The 18278-nt window shown below is 41.8% G+C and overlaps 1 protein-coding gene across 2 annotated transcripts in view; it reads left to right on the plus strand.

Annotated features, from left to right (window-relative positions):
- Window positions 1–18278, plus strand: part of SORBS1 (sorbin and SH3 domain containing 1) — a 252584-nt gene that overhangs the window by 178712 nt on the left and 55594 nt on the right. Inside the window, exons 15-19 of one of the 2 annotated variants that reach the window (XM_023206238.1) lie at window positions 1884–1998; window positions 7855–7938; window positions 11849–11914; window positions 12485–12586; window positions 16231–16280. In XM_023206238.1, the coding sequence (XP_023062006.1) occupies window positions 1884–1998; window positions 7855–7938; window positions 11849–11914; window positions 12485–12586; window positions 16231–16280 (417 nt within the window). The remainder of the gene's footprint in view (window positions 1–1883; window positions 1999–7854; window positions 7939–11848; window positions 11915–12484; window positions 12587–16230; window positions 16281–18278) is intronic. The other variant, XM_023206236.1, reaches the window with a different exon arrangement.

Here is an 18278-nt window from a genome sequence, read left to right on the forward strand (position 1 = left end):
TTAATCCTCACAGCAACACTTTGAGGGGCATACTCTTTTTTTTTTTGGGGGGGTTTTTTTTTTTTTTTGTTGTGTGTTTTTTTTTTTTTTTTTTTTTTTTGAGACGGAGTTTTGCTCTGTTGCCCAGGCTGGAGTACAGTGGTGCGATCTCGGCTCACTGCAACCTCCGCCTCCTAGGTTCAAGCAGTTCTCATGCCTCAGGCTCCCAAGTAGCTAGGACTACAGGTGTGCACCACCACTTGTGGTTAATTTTTGTGTTTTTTTTAGTAGAGACAGGGTTTCACCATGTTGGCTAGGCTTGTCCCAAACACCTGACTTGAGTTCTTATCTCTAAAAGTGCCCTCTGAAGCAACCTTCTCAGGCTATTTGGACAGGTGTTCCATGCATCTTCCAGCCCCAACTTACACCACTTCTCAACTCACAAAAGGCTCTGGCCAAACAAAATTATTTACTTCTTCCTTAAATACATATCCAATTTCATACCTCTGTACCTTTTCCAATCTCATAGACAAATTAATGGCTGTTTTAAAAGCACCACACAAACTTAAGTGGCATCTACCTGAGGAGTTTGATAATTAATTTGAAAAGAAAGCTGGGTATACCGCAAATCCCTTATAGGTGCCTTCATCCAGAACCCACTGGGTGTATTCTCTGCAGATATATTATGGAAGGATATAGGTATATATAAATCATTATCTGCCTTCAAGAAGTTTACAGCCGTGCATGAAAAACTTAATATAATCACAGAGCAAAGTACAGTAATGCACAAATAAAAAATTTGCAAAATAGAGCTTATAGTAACCAAAACAGCTTGGTACTAGCATAAAAGCAGATATGTAGACCAATGGAACAGAATAGAGAACCCAGGAACAAATCCACACACCTATTGTGAACTCATTTTCCACAAAGGTGCTAAGAACACACACTGGGGGAAGGACAGTCCTTTCAGTAAATGGTGCTGGGAAAACTGGCTATGCAGAAGACTGAAGCTAGACCCCCATCTCTCACCATATACGAAAATCAGTTACTGACTTGAATCTAAGGTCTCAAACTATGAAACTACTATAAGAAAACGTTGGGGAAAATCTCCAGGACATTGGTCTGGGCAAAAATCTCTTGAGTAATACTTCACAAGCACAGGCAACCAAAGCAAAAATAGACAGATGGGATCACATTAAGTTAAAAAGCATTTGTACAGCCAAGGATACAATCAACAACGTGAAGAGGTAACTCAGTTACCTCTTCCCTATTCCAGTGTGGAACAGGGAAAAATGCCATTATGGTAGCAGCTAACATTTATTGTGTGGTTACCATGGGCCTGGTACTCTGCTCAGTGATTTACATGCGCTATCTCATATAAATTGTTTAGTCCTTACAACAACCCCATTCTTCAGATGAGGAAACTGAGATACCAAGAGGTGAAATACTTGTCTAAGATCACCTCGCTAGCGAGGGGTGTGGCGGGATTTGAACCACAGTCAACTGGCTCCAGGACCTGTGTTCTCTCTCACTGCACTAGTGTGAGTGGGAAGAACAGACATGTCTGTGGAATGAAAAGCCCATGAGAGTGAAGCAAGGTGAAAGATTTTTCCAGAGCCAGCTTTGATGCTGCTGCTGCCTCCTTTCCTGTTGCTTTCTCCTCTCCCCTTCCTGGTGCCTGGTTTTGAGCACAGGACATCTCAAACCTTTTGTGAAGCAAACACCAAAGTTTAACTGGTTGTTTTGAGAAGCAAACCAGCACAACTAAATTGTTCACCCTGACTCCAATTTTATGCTTTGGATATAAAGTTCTTTGATTACACTGCAGCCATCCAAAGTCAGACTGTGTCAGAAGCTAATGCCAGTTGTCATGAAAATAGCTCTAATAGAATTTTCTTCTACAGAAATGACTGGGAACCCCCAGATAAGAAAGTAGATACAAGAAAATACCGTGCAGAGCCCAAAAGCATTTACGAATATCAGCCGGGCAAGTCTTCCGTTTTGACCAACGAAAAGATGGTAATGTGCATATTAAAGTTCTTGTGTCTCACCTTGCCCATGTTCTTTCATCCGAATGCATTATGCAGTTGGATTACATTCTTTCCCTTTTGAAATAGACTTGCTTTGTTTTGAAGACAATGACAAAAATGAAGTACTTTTACCATTTTCATTTTTGCAGGTGTTCATAAAACAAGTCCCGCGAGTCTGCCCTTAAAAAATCCTCCTATTGTGGCTCTGTTGCTCTTTTGGTGCATGGTTTTAACTAATATTAATTTTTCTACTAACATAAAGGTTGATTTTGCTGCTGTCTTTTTTTAAATGTCTAAGTGTTCATTTATCAGGCTTGTCATTAAGTGGACTGAAGTCCAGTTTTTTTTAAGTGACTCTGAACAGGCATAAATTTTGTACAAGTTGCTAGAACATCATTAAAAGCTACATAACTAATAGGATGTTGTGACTTGGAAAAAAGGCCGCAGGCTGTTAGAATCTATCTTTTAGGTCTTCCTTTTTTGACAAGTGCAATATTGAGAACTAATTTCATATTCGACCTGGTTTATGATTCCCTATAAGAGTTCACATCTCTAAGCAATTATGAGTGGGGGAAATGGTATATATGCATATAGCAGACCACCCTGGAAAAGCGGCCTCTTCTGTGAAACAGGAAGAATTCTTACACATTCAGTAGTTTCATACCTGCCAATCATGCGTCCTTTTATTCACCCTTCATTAGGAAAAGCTGGTTTGGAATTGTGATCCTAGTTAAGGGGTTCTCCAAAGCTTCATAAACATTGCAGTCCTCCAGCGGGACAGCAGGATGGAATTATTATGCTGGGGGTTGGTTTTTATTAAAATATGGTCACCACAATGTGTGCAGAATAAGCAGGCCTCTGAAATGCAGGCTCAAATTGTGTTCTCTTTGCCTCTTCGGCTCTACATGTTTTGAAAGAAGAATCGATTTGACTTCTACTGAGCTAAAAATGTGATATCTCTAAAAGCACTAAACGATAAGTCATTTTTATTAGGAAAAAAAGTCAACAGGTCACAGAAATACTTAGAGTTGTCATTCTTCAGCGTTCACTATGCACCACAGTTATTTCAAGCAGAAAGTTCAGAGAGGAGCACAGAATTTTGCCTTCTCCCCACCACTGCCCTTCTTTGGAGGTTGTCTGCTGTTAGAAGATACCGTACATAAGAAACATGGAAGGTAACCTTGCACCCAGGTGCCCCTGCAAAGAAAGTCATGCTCCTTGGGTTTATTTCCGACATTAATAATAAGTCTGGGACCCACCGTTACATATGAATACATTTAAATGATTTCAGGGACTCTGTAGACCTTTGGGTGTTTTTGTTTTGGCAGCATCACCGTTTATAGATTTTCATGGCTCTTACCGAAGGCTCCCTTTTCTCAATTTCTCCTTTGTTTCCAGCTCCTTTCCCTAGTTCTTAGTCATTTAACCACTACTCAGAACTAGGAAAAACACCATAGTTTTGTTTTTTTCATTGATACCGCAGTAGTTTATGAGAATCTTCCATACCACAGTTCTTGGGATCATTTACGTTGTTTTTACAAACCCTGAAAAGTAACACATAGTGCCCCATGGGGCCCTCTTGGAGAATGGTGGTGAGCATGCACATGGATTGCAAAGCTCCTCTGTGTAGTACCAAGCCCTAGGCCAAGCCACCAATGGGGCTTGAACACCAAAGGCAGGCCAGGGAGGAGTAGGAATGTCCAACAGTTTCACCCAATTTAGCTCTGTTCCTCCAAAGAGAAGTTTTAGTTGAATCTTAATCTTTTGACAGTCTGCCCTTCACAGTAGTTGAATTCATCCTTTAGGTTTGATTTTGTTTCCTGCTATTTTTATCACATGGACAGAAAAGGTGAAGTGTGAGTTTCAGCATGCGAGTCTTGGCTTTTGGTATCTAGTATCTGGTTTGCCAGAATTTGAGCATACAGCCCCACACCCCCAAAACACACACTTGCATTGTTAACTGTGGGTAAGTATACTCACTAGTGGCAGATGTAGAATCTAAGTCTGCTCTCAGATATGCACTACCTCATTTTGGGAGAAAAATTGCTTTTTCCATTTGAGGTACTGATGTCTGCTTAACTCTGGCAATTTAAATTGTGACTTCATAGGCACATCTATGCATGGTTAGCAGGAGAGGTTGCCCTAGAGCTCACCTTGCCCCTGGAGCATACTCAAATCATTCCAGAAAGATGGAAGAAACACTGTACTGCCTTCAAAACCCCCTACAGAAGACTGACAACCTTGATGACCTAGTCATCTATTTGAAAGACTCATATGAAGGTTTTTTTTTTTTTTTTTGAGATAGGGTCTCACTCTATCACCCAGGCTGGAGTGCAGTGATGTGATCATGGCTCACTGAAGTCTTGACCTCCCAGGCTCAGGCAATCCTCTCACTCTCAGCCTCCCACGCAGCCGGGGCTACAGGCATGCACCACCATTCCCAGCTAATTTCTTTCTTTGTTTTTTTGAGACGGAGTCTCGCCCTCTTGCCCAGGTTGGAGTGCAGTGGTGCAATCTCAGCTCACTGCAATCTCTGCATCCCAGGTTCATGCAATTCTCCTGCCTTAGCCTCCCGAGTAGATGGGATTACAGGTATGCATCACCACGCCCGGCTAATTTTTGTATTTTTTAGTAGAGATGGGGTTTCACCATGTTGGCCAGGCTGGTCTTAAACTCCTCACCTCAAATGATCTGCCCACCTCTGCCTCCCAAAATGTGGGATTACAGCCGTGAGCCACTGTGCCTGGCCCCAGCTAATTTTTTTTTTTTTTTTTTTTTTTGTAGAGATGGGGTCTCACCACGTTGTCCAGGCTGGTCTCAAACTCCTCGGCTCAAGCAATCTACCCCTCTTGGCCTCCCAAAATGCTGGGACTATAGACTTGAGCCACCAAACCTGGCACATATGAGGGTCTTTATCTCTGCTTGGTCCCCTCTTGTCATAGTAGGATACTTTTTTCTCTTCTAGCCTTGGAATTGGAGATCTATTGGTCAGTCCTTGCTTTGTCAAAAATGACCTTTTTCAGGACTCATTCTTTCATACCTTCCTCTAAGTCTCTTACAGAAGTTCAGCTCAGTTAAATACATACATATACGTGTGTGTGTGTGTGTGTATGTGTGTGTGTGTGTGTGTGTGTGTGTGTGTATGTGTGTGTGTATAGTAGGATGGACAGATATTAAAAGAGTGATTACAGACACAGTATACATTTGGAAGTGTAAAACAAGGGGATTTATGCAGCTTGGTTTCTTCCCAGTTCACCCTCACTTTGAGTTCCTTCCCTGACTTTTAAGCATGGTCATTTAGCCCTGCTTTAGCTTGGTGTCATCGCAAACTTAGTGGGCCTGCCCCCCTGTCATGTGGAATATGAAAAGGGGAATGTGGTATAGTGCAAAGAACACTGGACTAGGAATTGGAAGATCCGGTGGGTCAAATGTGATAGTAGGGGTACAGTAACTATGAATATTAATAAAGTGCTACCCAGACATACCACATTCAGGTGATTTATTTAATTGGAATTTGAAGCTGGTCTCTGGCTTCTATTCAAGAAGCAAAACTGCCTTTGAGGAGAAGCTGGCAATTTTCTGGTGAGTTACCTGCCCTTTTCCAAGGATTTTTTTTTTTTTTTTTTTTTTTGAGCTGGGAGAATAGCCTGTGGTACTAAGGAACTTCCCCAGGCGTTATGGAATTTTCCCTGTCTGCCAGGCCAGAGTTCCTGCTCTGTGTCCAGAAGGATGTTTTTCTATTGGTCTGTTCCATAACAGGATCCACAGCTGAGTTATACTTGGCAGAATCAAATGCAGATGTGAGGGCTGTGTGGTATCACCTTTTTAGCTTTATCTCTGGGCAGCTCAAAGAACTGAGGCTGGTTGCTCTCACCCATCGCTGTTTGACATAACCTCCTGATTCTATTATTGGCACAGCATTAACCTCCACAGTAAAACAATCTGCAGACAACCTGCGGGAATAAAATGAGTTAATTACTTTGGGATCATGAATACCAAAACTTTCAGGCAGTTTCCCCAAAGAGCTGGTACATTTTATTTAAGAAAAGAGAAAAAAAGCCTAACCATCCCCAGAGGGCAGTTTATAAATAGTCTTTGTAAAAATAACAAACATGAAATAGATTTCATGAAACCCCATCATATTAGGATCTAGAAAGTCCCAGTGTCTAAATTGCCACTCCTGAACAGTTGTGTTTTTGTACGTATCGTACCTCCTTTCACTGAATTGAATAAATATAGAATCCATTTACTACAGTGAGGGCAAGCCTTCTCCTTCAGGATTTAAACCCTAAGTCCCTAAAGACAACTGGAGGAGGTTTTATCTGCATGCAGGAGGACAGACCTTGTGTTTCAGTATGTATTTCCCTCCGATTTCAACCTAGCTTGATTTCAGTTAAAAGAACGTTCCCTGCCATATTTCCATATTGCCCTCTACCTGTAGCAAAAGTGAAAGTAATGCTAAAGATTCTTTTAAAGATCTTAGAAAAGGGGATTGGTAAAGGTCACTAAGAAAGTTAGCAGCCATTTCTACAAGCTGCAAAGGGGATGTTAACTATGTTGTGAGAAAAGTATAGTCAAGAAGAGCTGGTTTGTGAAGCACTAGCGTTAAAGACCTGCACACCAGACATGGCAACCCCCTCCCTCAGATGTTATAGCCCAGAAGTAGTGAAGTTTGTTGTGCAGTGTTTTCCATCTCAGTAGAAAGTGTATGCATTTTATATTTCAGGTTATTGTAGAAAATCACCCCAACTCTGTTTTCGTGATTACCAAACTTTTTGGAAACATATATACATATTTAATTAGTCATGAACCTCAAACACTTTTGCCTGATGTAAACATTTCTCCAATTTATTAAGGGGAAAACCTGATTTGCTTTGCACGCATTCATTTTCCAACGAGTTTTTTCCAGAAACACGTGTTACTCCATGAAATAGGTGCCAGAACTTTATTTGGTTAAATATTATATCCCATGGAATCAAATTATCAGTCTATTGATACCTCATAGTGTTATATAAAATGAGAAATCTAACTTATTTTTGTCACATAACTCAGAAGTTTTTTCCCTTTTGTTCTGTTATCTGTCTTGTCTAGCTTTTCTTTCACTTTATTTTTTCCCAATTCTTTTAACATTTATTTGTTAAAATACGAAGTATATTCTGTCTGTATTCATCCTCCATGGATGCTTGTTTAAAATGGTTTTTTCACTGTGTCCTCTGTCTTTACTTACATCATTTTTCACTTTCACTTTACTATGTACGGGACATGGTTTCCTACCTACTCATGTGCCATTAAAGATGCAGTATTAACCAATTGGCTTTTATAAAGTGTCAATATTTGCGTTTATTTTGAAAACCTTAAGGTGGCTTAGCAAATAAGTACTAAAGTTGTACTAGCCCATAAAAATCTGCTCTACTCAACTGGCATAGATGGCTAAATGTTTGGTGTGCTCACCAGGTAATTTGCTCATAACTAATAGTTCTTTGTAAAGGGCTTTCTTTTCTTCGACATTACTGAAAATTATTGCAGAATGCTGTTATGCCCAGATTCAGACTTGTTGTGTAGGCAGCAGTGTGGTGTAGAGTTGTCCATCTGTAGTCCGTTTTCTTCTGCCTTAGGGCTGAGAATGATTCACTCACTGTTCCCTGCCTCAATTTCCCTGTTTTTATAAACCCATCCTCTCCCTCCTGTTTTTGCTGTTGTCAGTAAAAACAGATGATTGCTGCTGTTGAATGCAGCTGCTGTATATACCTGGAAACCACTGCATCTCTACTGGCCTGTTCCTATGTAATCTTTGCATAATGTTATCCTTCTCTTTCTTCCATTTCCCTATCACCAACCCCTATAGAGTCGGGATATAAGCCCAGAAGAGATAGATTTAAAGAATGAACCTTGGTATAAATTCTTTTCGGAATTGGAGTTTGGGAAACCGGTAAGTTTAATAGCTTCAGTGGTTATACACCTTTTAAACTAATGCTGTGGATGCGTTGTTGCTGCTAAAGAATGTTTGTAAGGAATTCAGAAAGTAGGGAGCAGGCATGTTAGTTGTCCGTAGTGGGATTGTCTCTTCTCACTACAACCTGTAAGCTTTCCTTTGCCTTACTTCACTGAGAAAGGATAGTGAGCTCTGGAAGTATATCTTGCTGGAATATCCCAGAGAAACACAAATAATCATTGCTTGTCTTAGACCTCCCCCCACTAACAAGTATCACATGCCTTGTGGATGGCATTATTTCAGCCATTGGTTCACTTCCTTGACCAAAGTCTTTATGACCTGTGAAAGACAAGCTGAAAATGCATTACACACTGAGAAGACCAGCATTGTCTCTGCTTTAAATAGCATTTTAAAAAGCATATGTAAATGAAGTCCCAGAACAGGCCAACAAGGACCTCTTTATGCAGATGTGACCCACAAATGCAACCCCATTATAGGTGACTTTTAGGGGATGATTTCTATTTCCCAAAGTTTGAAATGGGAGTAAGGAATTTGAGCATATTTAGTATTCAGCCTACTCTTGCCCCATGATATCTCTGAATCGGCTCTGGTACAAATTGACTTTTGGCACTTAAAGGAGGATTTTCTTAGCCTTGCACCCAGAGGAATATAAAATAGAAGGGAGAATTGAGCTCATCCTTCCTCTAGAGATAACTGGAAACTGACTTTAAAACTCTAGTTACTTTAAAGTCTTAATTATTATAGCTGCAAAAAGAATTTACAGGTAGAGGAGTTAAGTGTATAAACACATTTTATTCAATGATTGTATGAGACTTTAAGCATTGGATCCAGCTTTTGAGTTTCTATGGTCTGGATGACAGTTTTATTTGCAGACAGGAATGAATTTTATAGTTCAGTAAAATGTCTTAAGATTTTTTATTAAAACAAAGACAAAGAGAAATTAAACTGGTGCTTAGGAATTGCTCTTTGATTTGGCGGTGCTGAGCTTTGAAAGTTCAGGCATCTTCTGAGTTAAGAGCACCAGACTTGCAAACAGTCTGCTTGTTCCTCTCTTCTGGTCCCTCCTAGACACTGTCTCCCGATAGCAGCTGAGCTGTCCTGGATGAACAGCGCCACCTAGTGACCAGTGGAGAGGGACGCATCTGACCCAAAGTCTGCACCCTCCTTCTCCCCTTCCCAAAGCATTGGTGCACACCTCATTTCTTCTCCTTTCTCTCCTTTTTTCCCCCCCCTCTGCTGTTCACCATTCAGACATCAGTTAAGTCTACCTCAGGAAATCTTTTCCACGTGCAATATTTAACAGTATCCTAACCCTTTCTCTTTTCTTCTTTTTCTTAAAACCTGGTCAATTATGTCACCAAGAAAAGCTTTTGCTGTGTGTAGTTGTCTCCCCTCCCAAAAACAGACCATGATTGGTATATGAAACAATAATGCCGCACTTTAATCAAGGAAAGCAAAAGCTATTAAATTATATTTAATAGAGTCCGTGCCATTGATTTTTGAAGTCTGTTTCAGAATCCACAAATTTCTGCCTATCTCATCTGCCAAACAGCTAAATCGGTTTTGTCTAAAATATTAGCTTTCAGGAAAAATGGTGGAACTTTTTTCCTAATTAGTTGTGAATGTTTTACTAAATCTATCATTACAAATAAGTTTTGAGGATAATATATAGTATTTTGATGCCAGCATACATTAAATAGTCTCCATGCATAGCTTGATAAATTAACAGTATTGCTGCCAAAAACTTCACTCCAGGTACCACACATCTAACTTCAAACAAATGTTGAGAACACAGTCCAGTTTTATACTGGGGCCTTCCTCTAGCTTGTATCCCTACCCCATTGCTCTAACTGCCTCTTAATTATTTAAAGACTCAGAGATGCTTTTTCAAGATAGCATTTGCTCTGAAGCCACATGCATTCTTTGCACAGGCCTCAGAGTTCTTCTAATGAGACTGTTCCTTTTTGTATAGCTCTTACTTTAAAAGGTAATACTTGTGAAGACTTGCCAAATTCACTAAATCAATGCCCATATCCTGAGGAATAGCCCTGAAATTCCTCAGCTGTTGCTCCTTATGGTCTGAGGCATCCTAATGGTGGGCTTATGACCTAGTTGAACCAACAGGGTTTGGGAGGAAGGTGTGGTAAGGAAAAATTTTTTCTTCACTTCCTACTCAAACCACTCTGCCACAAAAGAATAAGAGACATAAATAAAGTGGCATAAACCATGGAAGTTATTTTGGAAAGTTTTTCAGCCATTCAGAAGCAGAATCAAAACTACCAGATCATGGGAATTAGCATTTCTACTTTTTGTTTTTTTGTCACACCAACTGGGAGCCACTTTCCCCGAGTAAAGCCTGTCAGAACTTTGACACTAGACATTTACCCTGAACTCCTTGCTTCCTCCACCCCTTCGCTTAAGCCACCCAAAACGAACTGAAATTTCAGCAGGATTCTGACTAAAAAGATACCGTTTTAGCGCCAACAAGTTGTTAGAATAGCAAATAGTTCAAGACTCCAGGGACCATTTTTGGATGGATTATTTAAAACCAGTTTAATTTGTAAACACTGTCCTGTTTATTGCAGTAAAGAAAGAAATGATCATAAGTCATTAGACTTTAAAAAGTCTGCTTCTGCAGATGAACAGTCCAAGTGTATCAAGTGCTTAAAGATGAATGGTAATTGCTATTATCACTTACTTGACGAAATGCAGAATATACATGTGCAGAGATGACATTACTGACCTGTTGCTGTTAGTGGTGAACACACCTTGGAATCAGATTACTTCTCATTTGCAGATTTATTACAAAGAGCCTGGGAATCAGCTTTTTCTTCTGAGTTGTTTTCCTCTAATTTCTGTAGAAACTGACATTATTTCTATATGTAAGAGTAAGTCAAAATTTCACAATGTGAACCAATTTGAATGCTTCCATAGAGTTGGCTTTAATGAAATTTGCACAAAATTTTAGGAGCTGTTAGTGATCTCCTATTTCTTATACCCCTAGAGGTCATTATGTAAGAAAACTCAAGTCTAAATAGGCAGAACAAGTGGAAGAGAGGATCCACAGTTAAAAGTCACCTGTAACCTCTGAATGTTCCACCCTCTGGACTCCTCCCTCATTAAACTTACAACAATCTTTTGGCAAATTTCTGTCTTAGGAGTGCAGCTCTAAATCTGACTTGAAGAGTTAAAAGACAAAACAAAAATAACCTTATAGTCCCCTCTTTAAATTCTGGGTTTAAACTCTGTTCCCTAAGCGGGGATGAAAAGTATGTCTCCACCACTATCAAGGTCTAGTTAAACTGGAAAAGGAGATTTTAAAACTACTGGTATGAAATTGCCTAGTGCACTATTTAACACCCATTTTATATGTGGATTTCGTTGCTACAAACCACAGAAAGTACATTTGGTTCAGTCCATTGATCAATCCAGTGAGCATAGATTCACACACGTGTTAATACACAATGAATTTCACAGCAGAAGACTGCCTCAAAAATGTAGAATCTTCAGTGTCAATCTTAGTTTGAAAAGAACAATGAGGAATTTAAAAGTTTCTATTTTTGTTCAAATGTGTGTTAATCCTTTTTTTCCCCCTTCTTTTCTTTTTTTAAGTTTTCAATATTTAGAATCCAATGATGATTTGCTCTTGAAACGTAGACATAGAAACAGACTTCTTAGGTGACGGTCCCAGCTCCCAAGTCCTCAAGCTTCTGCTCCAGCAGGCAGCCTTGTGTCCGTAGGCAGCACCCACTCCCCTTACTTTTGAGTTCACCTTTCTGTGTTGATACAGTTCTCCTAGTGTGCCCCTCCTTGTTTGAGCCAGTCTCCATGTTTGTCTTTATGTCTTTATGCTCATTTCTTCATTTCCTCCTCTGCTTCCCGTCAGCCTCCCAAAAAGATATGGGATTATACTCCTGGAGACTGCTCTATCCTTCCTAGAGAGGATAGAAAGGTAATTCCGCTGTGCCTCCTCCGTTGGACTGTGTGTGCTCTCTAGCCTTGGTTAGTGTGAGTGTGTTGTGGGTTTTTTTGTTTTTGTTTTTGTTTTTTTCTTAAATCACTTTTTTAAAAAACTTGATGCTTTTTGTTTTTTTTTTGTTTGTTTGTTTGGTAATAAAACTATTTAACAAATTCTCTAAGACATATACTAATGTTTAGAGGTTTTTAAAGCAATTACGTATTCTTCTGACATATAGTATTTGTCACCATCACCACGCTCTGAAAAAAGAGAAAATAGGCATTTCCTTAAAGGTAGGTTTTTATAGTTCTCTTTGGCAAGTAGAATGGCTTTTTGAAGCTCTGATGACTTCGGGATTTCTGTTTTATATGCCTAATGTTACATTCTCTGTTTTCATGTCTTCAACTAATTTCCAGTGAGCTCTTGTGTTTTAGTCATGCTATCTTGGCCATATGAAAGTATAACACTAAGAAAAAAATTCATTTTTTCTAACTTAACCTTCCATTCTTTCTCCCTTTCGTCTAAACTAAAACCTTCTTTCCCATCTTTTCTTTCTTGAACCAGACTAATCTAGACAAAGATCTCAGCCTCTGCCAGACAGAGTTAGAGGCAGATTTAGAAAAAATGGAGACGCTTAATAAAGCACCCAGTGCAAACGTGCCACAGGTATTTCCTAGTTTTTCTCATGCCATCAGTTCCTTTTCAAGCTGTGCTTTGTTTTCTTCTTTGTTCTATGGTTGTTGATGTAGTTGAGGTGACGGACGGTGATGCTGGCTATTTTAGGCTGCATGGCTTTCTGACTCCTGTTTTAGACTCCTTCCCCCACCCCTACCCAGTTCATTTTTGCTTGGTTTTCTTTTGAGCTTGGCATCTTCCTTAAAGGGGATTCTTCAAATATATGCAGAGAGGCTGCTAAACTACTCTCCCACCTTATTCTCTTCCTCTGCTTTCCAGGGGCGACCTTTTAAGTTCCCTTCCTTTGCCTCTGTCTGCCTTCTCTGAATTTTCAGGGAGCCATTTTTGGCAGTTTCCTTGTCTTTTTTGCAGCCCTGGGAGATACCAACCTCAGAGATCAGTTTCAAAAACTCAGCAGCAGTGCTTTGGGTGCCCTTTCTGTGCATGGCGCTGTCAGAGTAGTAGTGTTTGTCATTTTAAAGGTCGGAAAGTTTTCAATCAAAAATGCACTCAGAGGTCAGATAGCCTGGACACACAAAAAACGTGTTTGAAACTGAGCCTGCATTGATATTTTAAAAGGAGCTATGTCAAAATGTGGTTTATTAACGGGTATATGAGACAGAGTAAGAGAAAGAGAGAAAGACACCATGGCAAGTAGATTTCCAAACAGGAAAAAACCAAATGTTCATAGAATTGCCTGGAGGGCTCCCTGACAAAACAAAGGAGACTCTTAAAAGGAAAAGATATCTTTAGAGAAGATACAAAAGGAGGCTGGGCACAGTGGCTTCGCCTGTTATGCCAGCAATTTGGGAGGCCGAAGCAAGTGGATCACTTGAGGTCAGGAGTTCGAGACCAGCCTGGCCAACATGATGAAACCCTGTCTCTACTAAAAATACAAAAATTAGCCAGGCATGGTGGCGGGCCCCTGTATTCCCAGCTATTTGGGAGGCTGAGGCAGGAGAATCGCTTGAATTTGGGAGGCAGAGGTTGCAGTGAGCTGAGATCACATCTCTGCACTCCAGCCTGGGTGACAGAGCAAGACTCCGTCTCAAAAAAAAAAAAAAAAGATACAGAAGGAATATGGAGCCGAGGAGGCCAGGAAGGTCCACAAACCATGACAGGAAAAGTAGAAACTGCTGATGGACCCATGCCACACTTAAGCAGAACGGAGACGAGGGGAGTCAGATCTCCAGCCCCAGTGAATTGGGCGCAAAAGAAGTCATGAGAACAGTAGAGACTCAAACCAGGGAAGGGGTGAAGAGACCGGGGATTTGGCCAAGGGGTCTGGGATAAGAGAGTGAGGAGCCAAGAAGCTGCAGGTTGCTTGAGGGTGTTAGGAATTGGGAATCCAGAGACAGCAGAGCATGAAGAAGCCAGCAGGGCCAGGGGTTAGGCTCACACTCTCCCTCAGCACTTGAAGGAGCCACCAGAGGCACCGCACACATGGGTGAGGCAGACAGGTGATGGGTGGGGCAGGCGGCGGGGGAGGGTTAGGGGCTGAGTTTCCAGTTAGGGTGAAGGGACCAGATTAGCCACTGTGGAACTGAAGGCCCCAGGTGAGAAGAGATCACAACTAGTCCTGGAGTGAGAATGGTGACTGTGGCTGTGGTGAGAGCCCATGCTGGGTGTGCCAGCGTGCAGTGAGGAGGGCAGATGCAAGCCAGGTCACTGAGGATGTTGCAGTGGGACAGTTTAACTGGTGTGAAGAGCAAAGAATTGAGGGATGGGATTCAGACGAAGACAACCTTAGGGTTTTGGCCAGGCAGCTGGAAGAATGAGGATGTGAACACGTCACAGAGGAAAGCCGGGAAGAAGATCAGGGCAGAGGCAAGGTGAGGGAGTTGGCTTTAGGTAATTGACCTTTGAGGTGCTGGTTGGGTGTCATATAGGGAATATCCGGTAGGCAGTTGGAACTTTAAGACTGGGGTTCTTGGAGGAGGCATGGGCTTCAGATGGGGATTGGAGTCACCTGAGGAGAGGCGATGGTTAAACCCTGGGAGTAGAAGAAGAGACCCAACTAGAGAGTAGATGAAAGACTGAAGAGGGAATTGTGTTGAGAGAAAGGATGTGAAACCAAGAACTACCCATGGGGATGTTGGGTGATGCTGAACAGTAGAAGGGGAGAGGGAGAGAAAGGAGAGTTCACAGAGGCAGAGGGAAAAGCGAGTGGTGGAGCAAGAGGAGAAAGTGTGAGATCTTTCCAGAGGTCCAGAAAGGTGGACTCCCAGGAAGGTCAGCGGATGTGCTGACTAAGATGTTTCCAAGGCTTTGGAGGTTGCTGGGTGAGTAGTTCATGGGAGTTAGAGTATATGGCAAAGAATCAGGAGCCTGCCGAGGTATAGCACTGAGCGAAAAGATGTGGCCATGGGAGGAAGGAAGGGAGGGAGTGTTCCCAGAGGACTCTACAGGGTCAAAGTTTTTTCAAGGTGGAAGACCAGACAGGACAGGTGTTCAGAGGTTGGAGACTCAAGAAGGAGAGGATGGGCAGGCAAGACAGTGCAGCCATAAGGGCTGGAGGATGGATGTGGAGGTAAGAAGGGTGTGCTCTCTGAGGAATAATGGGGGTGGCGTGGGGTACAGTCCTCATCGCGGAGCAGAGGTGCCCTCAGAAATGAAAGCACACAAGCCCACCAGGTTTCAGCAGGCAGGGGGCTAGTGGGTGAGTTTGCCTGTTCTTCCCTGTCATTTCCTTTTCTCTCTTTCACAATCTCTTCCTTTTCTTTCTCTCCTTTCCTTAAATGTCTCTTCTCCAAATAGCTGGTTTTTCTTAAAATGGTCATTATTAGAGATAAGGGCATTATTTAAGGTAGAAGTGTCTTTAAAATTAACCTTTGCATTGATTTATCCAACTACTACCTTATTTTTAAAAACAAGCATATCAAAGCCTTTGCATTTTTCTCTCAAAGACAACAGAAACCCTAAACTACAGAATTACGTTGCTTTTTCTCTGCATGTAGCTCTTGGTTGTTTTCTTCCTTTTGCGTGGTGCCTGGTAATTTTATAAAGCCTTCCCTTATTCATGCCGAAGTGGTCATTAATAGGGTTGGTGAAATTGCATTTCTGCCCATTTCTGCACTCCTAAATTTGCAGGCATACACAAGTTATCTAAATACAGTGTGGCATTTTAAAATACGCTTTTGTACATTCTGGACCTAAAGTGTTGGGTGACCCTCTCTCTGGATGTGGCATTTGGGGTGCATGAAGGGATCTGCAGTGGGCTCAGAGGGGGTCTGAGGGCTGTGGAGAAGCTGGTGGAGGATGTGCTGTCCATGTCACTAAAGCATGTTGGCCCATGGTGGGCCATCACCTAGTGACCTGTGACGGAAGATAAGTATGAGCCAGGAGGCCTTCTCCTGACCCACCCAGAGGGCCTTGGCTGCATCCACTGGAAGGCAAAAGACCAGGAGTAGGAAGGCCCACGTGCCCATACAGTCTCCTCCCAGAGAAAGAGCACCACCCTCCACCAGCACTGAAGACCTTTTCCATCCAGCCCCCGTGACTTCCAGAGGTCCTGATCTAAACTAGGAAAAGAAATTGACCTCTCTCTTTTTCCTCTTGGCTTGAAACATATGAGTCAAAATAAATCATCTACATTATTTTTTTTTCTTCTTTGTTTCTTTTTTGGACATTTACAGAGCTCAGCCATCAGCCCCACTCCGGAAATTTCTTCAGAGACTCCTGGATAGTAAGTTGCTATTTTATTTTGTTTACATTGCTTACTATGTTAAATGTCAGAAATGGGAAGAGAGAAGCTTATGTTTTGGACCCAAAGTGTGTTTTGTTTGTATCAGCCTAATGGCTCTGAGTGATGTACAGTTTGGTGATAAGAAGCGATCTAATTGTAGTCTTCAAATTATTTTTCTTCTGTTCTCTCCTCCTCTTCCAAATTAATTTTGTGATGATTTGTATTACCTTTCATGAACTTTCCCCATTTTATCTTTACCTTTAGAATGGGAGTTTATTTGTCTAAGTTTAGAATCAAAGTTCTTGCCTGGCATGGTGGCTCATGCCTGTAATCTCAGCACTTTGGGAGGTTAAGGCAGGAGGATCACTTGAGCCCAAGAGTTCAAGACCAGCCTGGGCAACATAGACGCTGTCTCTATCAAAAAAAAAAAAAAAAAAGCTGGATATGGTGATATGTTCCTGTAGTTCCAGCTACTTAGGAGGCTGAGGCAGGAGGATCATTGAGGCTGCAGTGAGCTGAGATCGTACCACTGCACTCCAGTCTGAGTGAAAGAGCCAGACTGTGTCCCAAAAAAGAAAGAAAAAAAATCTCATTTGCTCGTTCTTGTGGGGAGGTGAGTGTGACTGAGACAGGCCACATCTGGTGTAAAGATTGGGGGAGGGGGCCAGGTGCAGTGGCTCACACTTGTAATCCCATCATTTTGGGAGGCCGAGGCAAGTGGATCACCTGAGGTCAGGAGTTTGAGACCAGCCTGGCCAACATGGTGAAACCCTGTCTCTACAAAAAAAAAACAAAATTAGCCAGGCATGGTCCCAGCTACTCAGGAGGCTGAGGCAGGAGAATCATTTGAACCTGGGAGGCGGAAGTTGCAGTGAGCCAAGATCACGCCACTGCACCCCAGCCTGGGTGACAGAGTGAGACTCCACCTAAAAAAAAAAAAGACCAGGGGAGGGAGGGGCCAAGAGGGGGCTAATTTACCTGATTCTCACATAGACGAGCATCTGTTTTCCTCTGTCAGTTCTTAGGACTCTGTCTGGATGATGCATGCATACCCCGCTCCTTCGTGGGGTGCCACCAGCCTCTTCCCCATGCCAAACCATCCTGAATCCTATAGCAAGATGAGAGTCCTGTAGCCTTTCTCAGCATTTTGCTATGAAGCTGTTATCCCAGCTGAAAATGTTCAGTGCTACCCTCACCTCCTGTTCTACACGTGTTAAATAGCAAACATTTTAGCTTGTATAGATAAGCCCTTGTGGAGCCTTCCTGTACCCAGGCTCACATTAGTACCTCTATGGCCCTTACTTCTGTTGCTGTATACCTGAGTTATACTCTTGTATTTTTATAATTGCTAGTGTATTATAAACTCCTCAAGGGCAAGGCCCCAGTCTTCACAGTGCCTGGTGCACCCAATGAATTTAGGAAAGGAGCTTGTTCTGGTAGGAGCTTTTCTTATTTTGTCACCATCACATCTGTGTCTTGTTCTTTGAAATATGACAGTGAAGGGAAGACACCCCTATTACCTATTCTAGTAGGGTTGGATAAATCCACAATGAGCAGAGTTGCTGAGTGTATAAGTTTTTTTTGACAGATATTGTGGTCTCTGGGACATATCCTACCTACATTGCTGGAGAACGTGCTTTACAGGAAGAGTTTCATTTGAAAGTCAGCAGGGATTTTGGGTATTTTGGTGGAAAAATGGAAAAACTTTCATCTTTTTAGGGTAGTGATCAAAAGCTCTAGCTAGATCCATCATGTTAATTTTTCTTCTATAAATATGTATGTTTCATGATTAATATACCCAGGAGCGTAAGAAGAAATTAAGAAGACATATTAAGATAGCAGCTAGAGAAGCACTGCCTTAGGGGAGAGTTCCCACCTTGGAGAAGGACTGGTGTAAAGTCTCTTGCATTCACTGTGGGGTTGGTGACTAAGTCACCAATATGACAGGTGTCAGGGCTCAGGTGTAGCATCGGGACCCGTGTCCCCCACTCTGGCTCT

Source organism: Piliocolobus tephrosceles, chromosome 9 (genome assembly GCF_002776525.5).
Source record: "Piliocolobus tephrosceles isolate RC106 chromosome 9, ASM277652v3, whole genome shotgun sequence".
In the NCBI taxonomy this organism is placed as follows: Eukaryota; Metazoa; Chordata; class Mammalia; order Primates; family Cercopithecidae; genus Piliocolobus; species Piliocolobus tephrosceles.